Here is a 13,667-nt window from a genome sequence, read left to right as displayed (position 1 = left end):
TGGCCCCTGAGGCTGCTTGCAGGTGCTTTAATCTGCTGAGCTGTTTGGACAGCCCACAAGAGGATGTTTGTGGTGTTAGAAGTTACCACAATCATGTTAGTCTACCAGAAACCTAATACAACTTGTATCAGAAATACCTGGGAGCTCATGAAAATGTCATTTATTGAACCCATCCCAGATTTTCTGAGTCAAACACAACAAGACAGGTACCTTAGAATCCAAGTTCTCAACATTATCCGTCTTCTGAGGAAAGGTGAACTACAAGAATTAGTGGCCTAGTTTACTTGCAAAAGAGCCCTGAAAAATCTGAAGTTAAAAATGCAGAGCTATTCCATTCATACAGCTAACTCCCTCTCCACAAGTGAAGTAGACCACTTGCCATTCTGTGTTGATCTCGGAGGACTTTATTACAGTGAAAAATAACCAGATTGTTCCCAGAATACATGACTCGAAACATTTTGTGTTCCGTGTTCTGGCAGCATTTTAAAGATAAAAACCTTAAGAGTTTTATATTTTCAGAAGAGAGATTTACCTCTGAGCAATTTGACAAATAATGAGATTTCTCCTAATCCATTTTCTCCCCTGTCATTTTCTCTGTAGGTTTCTCTCGTCTGTCTTTTTATTTTGCTTTCTTTTTCTTCTCTGCCTTTCTTCATCTCCTTTATACTCAGAAATTAAAGTCATATAGTATATATTGATTTGACAGTTTTGATATTCTTTACCCTGCAGGTCATGTTCAGAATATTTTATTTTCAGGCTTAATCTATGCATATTTCACCCATCCTTTACACATCTTCCAACTGACAGAAGCTGTCTAGTGTGGTCCATGAGGACAAAACAGCGCCAGGCTGTTGAGGTTGAAATCCCAACATTTCTGTCACCTTGGACAATTGATTGGACTGCTTTCTGCCTCAGTTTCTACAAGTGTAAGATATTGATAGTAAGAAGATCTATGCGTCAGTCAGCTTGGCTTACTTACGCTGCAGAGACAAGCATCTCCTTTCACTCATAGTGTCAGGCCTTACTTCCCACTCAGGTTAACATCCATCATGCTGCCTCAGGTCTTCCTCATTTCTGAATCTTGGCTGGGGAAGTAGCCCCAACCTGTCCCTTCTTATACTGGTGACAAAGGGAAAAGAGCTGACGGAACTATGCAATGTCTTTTAAACCTTCTAAGTGGCCCGAGTTATTTCTGTTTTTTGTTTCCGTGGCAATGAAGCATGTCACAGAACATACCCGACACACTGCGGGAGTGGAAGCACACACCTGTCATCACAGAACTCATGAGGCTGAAGCAGGATGATCACCACCATGAATCTGAGTCCAGCCTGGGACTCTATCCACAGTGAGTTCAAAACCAGCCTGAAATATGTACCGAGATCCTGTCTCAAAACTACCACCACCACCACCACCAACAATAAAATCCCAAATTACCTGAAATAATAAAACAGGAAATATAATTCTCCAGGAGAGATAGACTTACTGGGAAGAGGCTGACAGGAAGAGACAATTTTTTAAATAGTGCAGTAAAACACTGCACTCCTCATAGAATTGATGCAAATAATAGATAAATTAATACATGCAAAGTATATAGAAAGGCATCTGGTGTTCAGTTCTCAATAAGGACAGTGAGGGTATCTATTTTTAAAAAGGTGTACTGTGAGTAGGACAATGCAATGAATTATTCATTCACTCTTCAGCTTAGTGAGGGAATCTAGGGTGCATGTCAAGTCCAGTGCTCTGAAGAGTTGAGAAAGAGACAGAACTATGGTCTTTGTCAGTGTCAGATAGGGCCTACGAAATTTTACTTGAAAATATGAAGAGAGAAGGAGATTTGCTGATTAGGCTTTCGGAAGACTAAGCACCCTAATGGCTGTACACCGGGTGCGCAGCTCTGCACCCTGTGCACCCACATTTGTGCCACTTCCCAAGTCAACTGGGAATTCCTTGAGAACAACAGTGTTTCTTTTTCACTTTTGCACTCCCATGTCTCCTCCAGGGCCCTGACAGCATCTTCCAAACTTAAGAATTGAACTCATCTTCCTTAATCCAGCCTGGGAAGGATGGTAATTTCACAGGAATTATTTCCTTTTGCCTGGGGCCCCTGGCTTCATTAGGGATTGCGTCTTCCTGGATACAACACTCGGCAGTCTAAAGTTTGCTTCCACAGTTTGTTCACAGTGTTACATGAAGACAGAAAGACAGCACGTGGAAGTAAGTGGCAGTGGCCAAGAGATCTGAGTGCATCCTTGATATGGCCACACTCACTGTGCTTGAAACCAGGTGCATTTACATCACACTTCAGTGTGAACAAATACATTTGGATTGAAATACTGTTCCTTTAGTCGTCTTGATGCTTTCTAGTTTTATTTACCTATAGATGCCTGTCTTGCAAGTTTAGCTTTAGTGGGCATTATAAAGAGATGATATATCTAGTGAGAGGGTGTTCTATGATTTCTCAGGATTTAAAACCTGCATATGATTATCTTAGGAAGAAGGATGACCATCATCCTGGTGAACTATGGCCAGGATAAAATCATAGTTCCACTGGTCCATCTTCCTGAATACCCCAGTTGCATAAACCAAATGTTTAAGAGCTGCAAGGTGATCATTTCAGGTGGCAACAGCCTGTGTTCACAGCTAATAGCATTGAGCTCACAAGTCCCTAGACCTGGAAGCTATCATTGAAAGGAGAAAGGCTGTAAAAATGTCTCTTTTCCCACTGTAACATTAGAATATAGTTTGTTTTTTGGGAAGGAGTCACTTCAAATGTGGGGATTGGTCTAGAAATGCCACCTTTGTGATACTTTAAAAACCCTGTTACTACAGATCTTTGTATATAAAGTTTTCTGCATAAGACATGATAGTTATTTAGCAGCATACAGAGCCCAAGGTACTCTCCATCTCAAAATTGTACCTCCAAATCCCACACCTGAGTGAAGTTCCCATTGTGAATAAACTAAAGCTATTTAAAAGTGACAGTGATCTCAGAAGTCCTTCAACATGGGCAGTGAAAAGGCAAGGGGATTGTCCTTAGAGATCTGTGTTATTTTTTCATAAAGTCAGGAGTCAGTCAGACTGGGGTGATGTACAGCTGTAATACCTGAGTGAGCACTGAAGGCTGATAGCAGACTGCTGTCCCTGCCCCTGGGACCTCAGGGACTAAATGCACCCAGTACCAAGATAAATGTCAAGAGCAGAGCTCTACCTATAGGGTCTGGAAGCCTGTACTCTTCATTCAATCTCCCCATGTAATGGCTTTGTGAGCTTGGCTATGTCATTGTCTGAATCTCATGGTAAGCAAATGTTATTACCTACCTTGTTGGGTCATTGTAGCCTTTGAGTTACTGCCTGGGAAACACTGAGTGCTATACTATTTTGCTTTGTGTTCCTTTGGTAGTAGAATATGTGACATGGGCTTGGGTCAGGGATTTGAGAGCGGATCTCAAAGCAGGGGTGAAGGCTGAGAAGAGCGAGCAGTACCGATAGAAACAGCACAGTGAGTGGCATTTTCAAGGCTCCTGCGCCGAGCACTGTGGGGAGGTGGGGAATCACAGGTGTCCCAGTGGGTGACTCCTGTCTGCGTTGGTGGCATAGTGGTGAGCATTGCTGCCTTCCAGTGGATGCCTCCTAAGGTTGCTTCCCAAACCAAAGGAAGGTGAGCCACTGTCCCATGAGCTCCACCTTCCCATGCTCTGACAGCCTTTCCTGTCTTAACTCCTTGTTCGCCTGTTCTTGCAGGCCGGGAGGGCACCCATGAGCTGGTCCTACTTGCATTTAGGGACGATCAGTCTCTGAGCTCACAATTACTGTCTGCTGTTGCAGAAGTCTGAGGTTTGCTGAGGCCAGGCACCAAAAGTGTGGGCTGCAAGTGTGTGCCCACAAGTACGATAACATTTTTCATCTTTAATTTTGCTTCTACCATACACATTTAACTTTTGAATTTATTAGTAAGTTCTCAGTGATAGGCCTGCAGTTTTTTTCTTGAAAATGCACTAAAAAACAGGCACTATTTCTTACCACCACCCCAAAATTAGAGCTTCTGGTTGCTACTGTACTTGGCAGTATGCCCTTCATCTCCTGCTATCCTTTACTCTGCCTCCCTCCTCGACTGGACAGCCCAAGAGATGAAACACGTAGAAACTATGAGAAGAAATGGAACTTAATGAGCAAATTTCACAGACTGACTGGTGCTTGAGTCCCACAGCTGTGTCTCCCTGACAGACTACTGTGCCTGGTCTGTCTCTTCATTTGTAAAGCTCGTGTATCAAATATTAGCTTTATAAAGCTACATAAGATAAGGTGTGCGAAGCAACTGGCAACCCTTTGTATATCTCACTTTCCCTCAACTACTAGTATTTCAGAATGCTGCATTTTCTTCCAGTTGGGAAAATTGTATGTAAAAAGAAAAGTAGCGACTGACTTTTATTTATATGTGCTGCCTGGTAAATTTTCCCTCCAGAGTTGACTAATGTACTATGCTGCCAACATGCTCTCTTCTGCACCCCCACTTTTTCTTCTACTCTCTTTACTCTCATTTATTTATTCATCCACTTCAAAGTAATTTTTTTTATACTTTAGGGAAGGGTCTGCAGGGTGTTCAAGGTCTCACTAGTAGATCGGACTCATAGCCATCCACCTGGTTTTCAGCCTCCCAAGAGCTGGGATTACAGGCGCACACCACCATGCCCAATCTCAATTGCCAACTCAGTGCACCCTAGGGGTGGGGCTGGCATGGCAGGCCCAGGGATCGAACCTCTGGCCCCTGCACCTGCTTGCATCAAAGTATTTGGTTATTAGTTTAGCTGTAAGTATTTAATACTGTACTGAACACCTTCCTGGATTCATCTGACCCAGCTTATTGTTTAAATGTTGTGTGTGGCTCTCTTCTGGTCCTCTACCATCTTCTCCATCCCTCAAACTATGTGTTTATTTGTTATCTTCTACCTATTAATATTGGTTTTCCCCCCTAATATAGAGAGCACCTTCTTATACCAGGAGCTGTGCTTCGTTACTGATTATAAAGGTAGCATATTCTCTCTCAGAGGATGCAGGAGTAGACTCAAAATCTCTGCCTGGTCATTTCAGAAGTAAAATACAGATGAACGACTAGAGAAGTGGATGCTCTCTGCTAGGAGAATCAGAAAAGAAGGGGAGGAGGGAGGGAGAAAGGTAAAACCGATGAAGAGTCCCTGATGTATTTTAGTGTATCTTTCAATTCAAACCTGGATATAAACTTTTATTTGACTTTTTTGATACCAAGGAGTCACTTCATAAGAAAAAGACAAAAATTAGGGAATCATTAGGACCTTTAGGGAAGGTTCTGGGACATGTTCTGTTTACAGTCTCTTTGGCTCAATCTCCTTCTGTTTTGAAATTTGAGTATTTAAGCTAACAAGAAAAGATCAGTGGGCCGGCCAAATGGCTTAGTGGATTAAAGCACCTGCAAGCAGACTCAGGGAGTGGGGTTCAATCCCTGGGCCTGCTGTGCCAGCCTCACCCCCGGGATGCACTGAAATGGCAATTGAGACTGGGAGTGGTGGTGTGCACCTGTAATCCCGGGAGGCTGTAAACAGGCGGATCTAATAGTGAGACCCTGGATAGTGAGGTGGATCTAATAGTCCGGTCTAATAGTGAGACCCTGAACATCATCTAGACCTTTCCCTAAAATACAAAAAAAAAGAAAGAAAAGAAAAGATCACAATCGAAAGATCCTAGAGCACTATAACATTTTAAATTATCAAAAAGGCCTAAATTCCGCTAATCATACTACAACCAAAGTGGAAAACTTTCTAGTATATTACATAAAGTTATTTTATAAACAGGGAACAAAACAATATCCACCAAAGGGTCTCTCTGCCTATCAGTGAGCAAATTGCTCCCATCTCCTGAAAATTGGAGAGAGATTATCGCAAGAAATCTTGAGACTGTCCTCAGCCCACCCCTGCTGAGCCCGCTGTAAATTTATGGCTTAAGGTAGAGGTTTGGCAGTAAATTGGAGACAAGATTCCTTTTCATCTTTTAAAGAATCCTTTATTCTTCTGGAAATACATCTTCTAGATTCATTCTATGTCAAACTTGAGTCACTTCATTTTCCTAGCTGAGATGAATAGATTCATTTCACCCCGTGGTCACAACTTGGAGGTCTTACACAATGAGCTGCCTGCGTTTGCTTTGCTGTTGTTAGGGGTGTGTCTTGTTCCAGTCCCAAAGGACTGATACCAATACGTGTCTGAAAGCATGTGGGAAAAGTGTGAGAAAATAGGGATGGAAGGAAGAAGGGAGAAGAAGAGAGAAAAGAGGGGAGAAGAGGGAAGAGAGGGAGGAAGAGAAGGAGAAAGGAAGGAAGGTAGTACCATACATCATCGGTATGTAGTGGTGACCTACTGTGTGAAAAGAAAAGCAAACAATCAGGTAAGGATTGAACCTGACACACATGTGAACAGGAGGAAGCTGCTAGGAGCTGTGAAAACCAGCAGCTGATGCTGGGCAGGGAGTCCCACGAACAGGAGTAGGCTATTTTGATTAATAAGGTCAGCCGTGCATTGCTCTTTCTAGCATCTTCTTGCAGGCTGAGTTTGTCTACATCTGCTCAGGTTCTCAAACTAAAACCTACAAGCCAACATTGATCTCTGTTTCCTTTTCTTTCTCCCTGTCCCACTCCCAATCTACCTCCCAAACTAGTGTCCAAGTGCCGTTGATCCTGCTTCTAAAATACACACCAAATCTCATCACTTCAGTTTTTCCTGCCTCTCCTTATTCTAAGTTACTTTTACCTCCTGCACTTAGCCTTGTCCTGCTACACTGCCTTATTTCCATTGTTAGCCTCCTTTGGTCCACTATGCCCATGGGATGAAGAGAGACTTTTAAAACTTAGATTGAGTCATATAATCCCCATACTTAAAACCTTCCAAGAACTTCCAGTTGGGTTTTAGACCAACTTTCAGGGTCTCATGTGGTCTGGCCTCCCCCTACATGGCCAGGTTTTCTCCTACCACTCTTTCTCTGTCAAACATGGGCTCCTGTTATAAAAGTCTCCTTTCATTGTTCTATTCCCCCAACCTGTCCAGCTCCTCAGAACATCTGTTCTTGCTGTCACTATAGCTTTGGACTTTCTCGTGGTTGACTCCCTTAAATGTATTTCCTCAGAGAAGACTTGTTGAACACCTTGTTTAATAGCTCTCTTCTCCTCCAAGTACTCAGGATGTGAACTGAGGAATCACCTCAAGGAATCCTTTCTGGAACCTTCTATAAAAATAGTCAGTGTTCTAGTTCTGCTTTCCACCCCAACTACTTTTTTTTTTTAATGTATTTAATACAGGGACTCACTACACATATCAGACTATTAGTGATCCTCCAGTTTTCAGCCTCCTAAGTGCTGGGATTACAAGGCTTGCCACCTCACTCAGTCTCAATAACCATTTCAGTGCACCCCAGGGGCAGGACCAGCATGGAATACTGGGGATTGAACCCCAGTCCCTGCATTTGCCTAAGTAGGCACTTCAATCTGCTGCGCTATCTGGCCAGCCCCACCCCAATTACTTTTCATCGAATTATCCTATTTTGCGTTCTACAGTTTCGCAAAAAGAACTCAATTCTAATGTTGTGATGTTATTCCTTAATTTATGTGTGATCTTTCACATTCCATGACCCCATAACTTACCACAGACTGTTAGGTCTGTAAGAAGGGCAGGACTTCCTTGTTTTGCATATATCTTTCATGCACAGGATGGCTCCTGGTCTCATCCTTATTACCATTTGTTAAATACGTGAATAGTACCTGTGGCACACTTATAGATGAGTAAGGATGATGCTATGTTGGTTCTAGGGAAACAGTAAGAGATGAGCCTTAGGGAGGTGGACAGGAAGGCATAGTGGGACACAGTCTAGGTACAGCATCCACACTGTTCTTGGTTGTTCAAGCTGAATAAATACTGGTAGTGATTTATTGACTTATAAGTAGAAGCAGAGTCTCCAGGAGTTTACATGTACCCAGGCTGGACAGCTGTGTCACTTGTCTTTTGCTCACCTCAGTGGGAGAGGTTTGACTAGAAGACTTGCACAAAGCTCCCTGGGCTTTCCACACCTGGTGTAGGAATCTCAAATCACTGCCTGGCACTCAGCTCTAGTAAGTAAGAAATGATCTAGTTGGGATGTTTTGTCCAATCAATTCTAAAAATGACATGGTTTAAAATTGTTTATCTCATGTAAATGTTTATTGGTTTATACCCACCAAACCAAACCCAATGCCTCCTTAATCCCTTTTGGACTATGAACTCAAAGGAAACAACTAGAACTTGAAAATTTGCAAGCAGAAAATTAAATGCTGTTTTGCCTATGTGCCTGTCTGGTCCTGCACTTTAGCCCCATTCCATTTTCCTCTTCAACCCCTGCTCTTCCTTGTATAGTCCTATTCCGGGGAGGATAAATCTGTGGTGTTTGGTCTTGATAAAAATGCTTCTCATGGCTCAGCTAGCCTAACTGAAGGTGTTGGTGGAAATGAAGGTAAGTTTTCTCTTTATAAATATCTTTGGTGTTCTTGAAATCTAAAGCAGTCAATCATTTTAAGCATCTATTTACCATATCATTTAGATATGAACTGTATCCATGTCTCCTTGTATCCTTTCAATGGGGAATAAATTCCATTAGGAAAAAATGTTCATGTATTATAGGAAGTTTGATTCATGTGAAACATGGTTCCATGGGAAATTGAATGTGTTACCTCTTGTCTCCTTTTCTGCACAAATAGAAAGATTTCAGGTAAAGTCTTGTAATTATTATGTACATATTACCCCCTTTTCTCCTAGCCCACCCAAACCAGAAAGTTTTCAAATACTTTCCACCCACTTTTGGAAACGGCTCTTTATGTCAAGCGGAAGGAATTTCTACTTCCTGCATATGAGCAAAACCATCTAGTTTGATTGCTTTGGTTGGATCTTAGAAATATATTGATAAACCAATGGGTACTGGTGGTAATTTGTAATTTTGCTTATGCTTCTGCTCCTGGGGGGAATAACAAATTTATATAACATGAACAGTCTGGTTTTAAATATGATTAAAATCCAAAGTACACCTGGTGCAGATGAATGCCTTTAGTAATGTTCAAATATAGACTCTTGCCATCATTCCTGTCTGATAGATTATTCACTCTCATTTCTTGTCTGTTAATATCTGAGTGTCCTCTCCTCCAAGATGTCAGGCATGATTTTTCTCTCAAAGTAAGCTTTTCTCTGAATGTCTTACTTTTATTTTATTGTTCTTTATTATTTATTTAATGTATTTGGAACAGGGTCTCACTATGCAGCTTGGACTCATAGTAGCCCTACTGTTTTCAGCCTCCTTGGCACTAGGATTACAGGCATGTACCACCACTCTGCATCTTGGTGGCTGGCTTAGCATGCCTGGGGGTGGTGCCAGCATGGCATGTGGTGCAGGGAATTGAACCCCGGTTTCTGTGCTTGCCTAAGCAGCTGCTTAGTCTGCTGAGCTATCTCACCAGCCCTTAGTTCTGGATTTAAAAAAAAAAAAATAAGACTTCCATGGGACTACTGAAGGATATATGTCAAAAAGTCAATTTAGTTGGTGTATTTCATCCATCATTCCTTGTTCTCTGTTCCCATTTATCAAAAAAATTAGATTATCTTCTTTGAGACAAAGCCGTACCTCAAAGGGATGATTCTTGGTGAGTTTGGTGGGAGACTGGGTGGAGTAGGCATTTGGGTATTTCTTAAAGTTTCATTGTAGCCTCTGTTCTACAGTACTGAGGACTGTAATATTATACTCTGGAAACTTCCGCGTTGCAGTAAGCTTCACTGGTGATTTGGCATCTTTATTCCAGACATGCCTGTCATTGCTTGGGAAGTTTATCTAAATGCTGTGAGGTCATCTGTTAGTTTTCTTTCTTTTGATCCATAAGGCATGGTCTAAACAACCTAAAGAGAATCAAAGGATTTTCTTGTGATCAATATATATTAGTTAAACCAAAAAGAACAGGAAGTGCTTCTATACATACATCTAGTATGTATCTAATCGCAGATAAGTTTTTTTTTTCCCACAAGTTATTAGAAAAAGAATAATGCTAGAAATTTATGGCTTTTGAATGATTCTTTTAAGTTCTTACTAGTTCCAACTTAATTTCCAACTTTAAAAGAAGTTTTTCTCCTTCTTCCTGTCTGAACTGTCCTTTATTCGCCATGAAGAACTCTTTATATTCATTGCAATCTGCCAGAGGAAATCTTTCCTCTAGATCCTGCTGCCATGAAAATCTAAAAGCTTTCCTTTCACCATTTAGCCGGTCTGTGTGCTGCGTCACTTGCTATTCCTGTCCTGTGCTTGGGTCATGGAGGAGCTTTGTCCCTTCTCTTTATTTGCTTGTGTTTCTAGCTGAATTTGAACATAACTTTTTCCTCTAGTAGGACAAGTTGATATTTTGGCTTGATTAAGAGTAAGTGCCATTGACTCTTCATGTCTGGAGGTTGAGAGTTCTACAAAATCTCACCAAGATTTATTCATTTCTTGCTTGAAAATGAATATTGAATCAAGTTCCCTGCCATTATAATGAGATGGGTGTGGATTTTCTTCTCTCCTCAAGCTAATGAGAATTAGGGGACTTGAGGTACCACATACAGGTTGCAGTAGGACATGAGAAGTTTCTGGTTTTCCCATTTTTAGTTTTCTGCATTCTTGAAAATTTTAGAACCAAATGGATAGGTAAATACTGTTATTAAGATAGGTGTATTCACTTATAATCCCAGCACTCAGGAGGCTGAAGAAGGAAGATTGTAAGTTTGAGACTAACTTAGGTTGCACAGTTCAAGGCCAGGACTGACTACATAGCAAGACCCTTGTTAAAATGAATAAAGTTTAAATATGGCCTCCATCCACATCTCTGCGATACTCTGTGTGCTAAAATACTTGTAAAATGTTAACATCACTTAAGAACACTGGGCTGAAACAAAGCTTGTTTGCAATCCTGTCGCCACTATGACAATTAGGTAGCAGTGTCCTCACACAGACTGTGTTTGTCTCCTCATTCTTTCTTTTGTCCCCAGTCATAAAAATTAGGCAATGTGCAAAACATTTCTTAGGAACAGATGCCACCTTATGGGAGGTGTTTCAAATAGCCCGTGTCTGTAATAGTTCTTCCTTGGTGCCAATATCTTCTATGTAGTTCCTTACTTTCTTCTTTCTTATTGAAGCATTTGCATGTAGAACAAAGAGGATAAAAACATAAAAACAGAAAAGCAGATTTGTTTGTTCTGAGAACATCTGTTCTCATTATAAAGTATCTGCATGATGTGGTCCTGTTTTCTTCCAATGCCCTCTCAGCTTGCTGCTGTGAAAGCAACTGTTCCCTGTATTTTAGACTTTAAGAAAATAATGAGTAGTAGTTTCTAATGAGATGAAATATAGGGTAAAATCTCTTAATATATAAATTTTAGATGATATTAAAAACAAATAAGGGCAAAAAAGCAGAAATCGAATACAAAATGGTTTATTATAGAATTATTTTCCCTAAGACTTATCGAGTGACCTTACGGTATCTGTACCAATTTTGGCTGTCTATTCAATCCTTTGTACATTTCTTTACTAAATGTTCAAATTTGAATACACTTAAAAAACTTTAAATACAAGTTCTTTTCTGTATACACTGTAATAAAAAAAAAAACCATTACCCATTTTAAAGTTTACTTCTCACGAGGATCCCTTTAGATTTCAATGGCTGCCATTATAATCAGCAGATAGATGGGGATTCAGTGCTCAAAATTAAAAGGTATGGTTTAAAATTATGTAGAGATTTCTGTGCAGATGATACTTTCTTTTCTTTCTTAAAGAAAGTAGGATACTTTCTCCTTTGATACAGAGGAGAAAGAGAGTAGGTATTGAAAGATGAATAATAAAGCTTCTAAAATGACTTAGACAACAATACACTGACCTTAATTAATGGCTGCCAAAGACATAAAACATGTATAGATATGAACTATTTTAAAAACACCCTCATTAAAGCACCTGTGATGTGCCTGGTGCTGTGCTTTCTAAATATGGTGAATCCAGCACTTGCGATGCACCACAACTGTAAGAATACATGGAGCACCTATATAGTTCATCTTTTATTCTGTCATTTTTAGAGAAACAGACTTCCATACATGACTGATTGTTCTAGAAATATTTATTCCGCATTTTCTATGGGGGTTCAGTTCCCCACTTAGAACAAGGAATCTTGGTCTAGGTCTTCTGATTCTAAGCAGTCTTCTTTGTCCTTAAATGTACATCTCAATTCGATCATAACTCTCTTAAGTAACTGATGGTCTTTTCCCTTCAGTAGCTGGATTCTTGTGTCTCAGTGTCTCCCTCCCTTGCCCAAGGACCACAGTGCCTTGTTGGCCCTGATCCTCAAGGGAACACACTTGCATTTCATCTTGTGAGTCTCCAATATAGGTAGCAATATGGTTAATTCCTTTACATAGAGGTGCTTGATGTGAGACATTCTTTCAAGCTAAAGAGTTCAATTTTGAAATTTTGTATTATTTCACAATTTAAGTCTTTGGATCATTTTGGAGGATGATAAAAAATGCGGTACATCCAGGGACCCTCACATTCCCTTCAGGAGCACTACTTACAATGGGATTTAAACTTTGACATTATTTCTATTGCAACTTCTACTGTGAGTTCTGTGGTCACTGAATGCAGCCAGGACCGTGGGTTAATTAATGGAACTGTCAAGTTAGATGGCATATGTTGCAGGGTTCTTTTCTCATCTAATTGTTGGTTACTTTCTAAAAGCCAGACTGGTGTATTATGCCTAGTAATCATTCTAAAATAAATATGAGGTATTTCCTATATCTTCAAGAAATTGGTGTTTAAGACTGAGAAACAAACAACAGTTGGCTACTGACTCCTATGTATAGTCTCACAGTGCCATTGGCATTTTAAAGACTCATGTCACAGATAAAGCAGGGAACTGGTTTCTTTCATTGTTTTGTGACTGTCCTTAATGTTTGAACATTAATGCTTTTGCCTGTGGGGTCTATTGGGGATGATCCTGTTGGGCAGGTGGGTTAGAAGAAGCATTGAGTATGGTACAGACTATGGACTTGTCCTGGGTCATGTGCACCAGTGTGGCTTTGACGACCCTGATGCATGAATGCTGCTTTGAGAACTGCGTCTAATATCGGCCCCTACCACTGCCCGTAGGCAAAGGACCTGAGACCCTATATGCGGGGCAGAAGCTAAACGACAACGAGTGGCACACAGTTCGTGTAGTGCGAAGAGGAAAAAGCCTGAAGCTAATGGTGGATGATGACGTGGCTGAGGGTGAGTACAGCCAGGCGACCTCTAACTCCCTTGGAGCTCCTCGATATTTCATTTCTAAACTTTCTGTTTTACTTAATATGAATCACAAATCACCTTCTCTGTGAATGAGCTCATGAAAGGTGAAGAAAATAATCAGCCTCTGTATTTTCCTAAGACTTTCCATCAATCTGTGTTTAGAATTTACTGACATCTATAACTATAGATATGGATCTTCTTAGGCACAGAACGTAGGCCTGTAGGATAGAGGTAGGATTCTACAGATTCTTTTATTGTTCAGTAATTACAAAATCATTTATCAGCCACCTGTCTCTGGGACCTCATTCTGTCTGTGATGAGCAACTCTTGGTAGAGGG

At 40.7% G+C, this 13,667-nt stretch overlaps 1 protein-coding gene across 2 annotated transcripts in view; it reads left to right on the top strand.

The window, feature by feature from the left end:
- The window catches only part of Nrxn3 (neurexin 3), a 1,645,001-nt gene that overhangs the window by 706,537 nt on the left and 924,797 nt on the right, over positions 1 to 13,667 (top strand). For both annotated transcript variants that reach the window (XM_004624712.2, XM_004624711.2), the window contains one exon: positions 13,195 to 13,314. In XM_004624712.2, the coding sequence (XP_004624769.1) occupies positions 13,195 to 13,314 (120 nt within the window). The remainder of the gene's footprint in view (positions 1 to 13,194; positions 13,315 to 13,667) is intronic.

The sequence above is a fragment of the Octodon degus genome, unplaced genomic scaffold (assembly GCF_000260255.1).
Source record: "Octodon degus isolate 3935 unplaced genomic scaffold, OctDeg1.0 scaffold00007, whole genome shotgun sequence".
Lineage (NCBI taxonomy): Eukaryota > Metazoa > Chordata > Mammalia > Rodentia > Octodontidae > Octodon > Octodon degus.
Note: the sequence above shows the minus strand (reverse complement) of the source record. Positions and strands in the feature narration are given on the sequence as shown.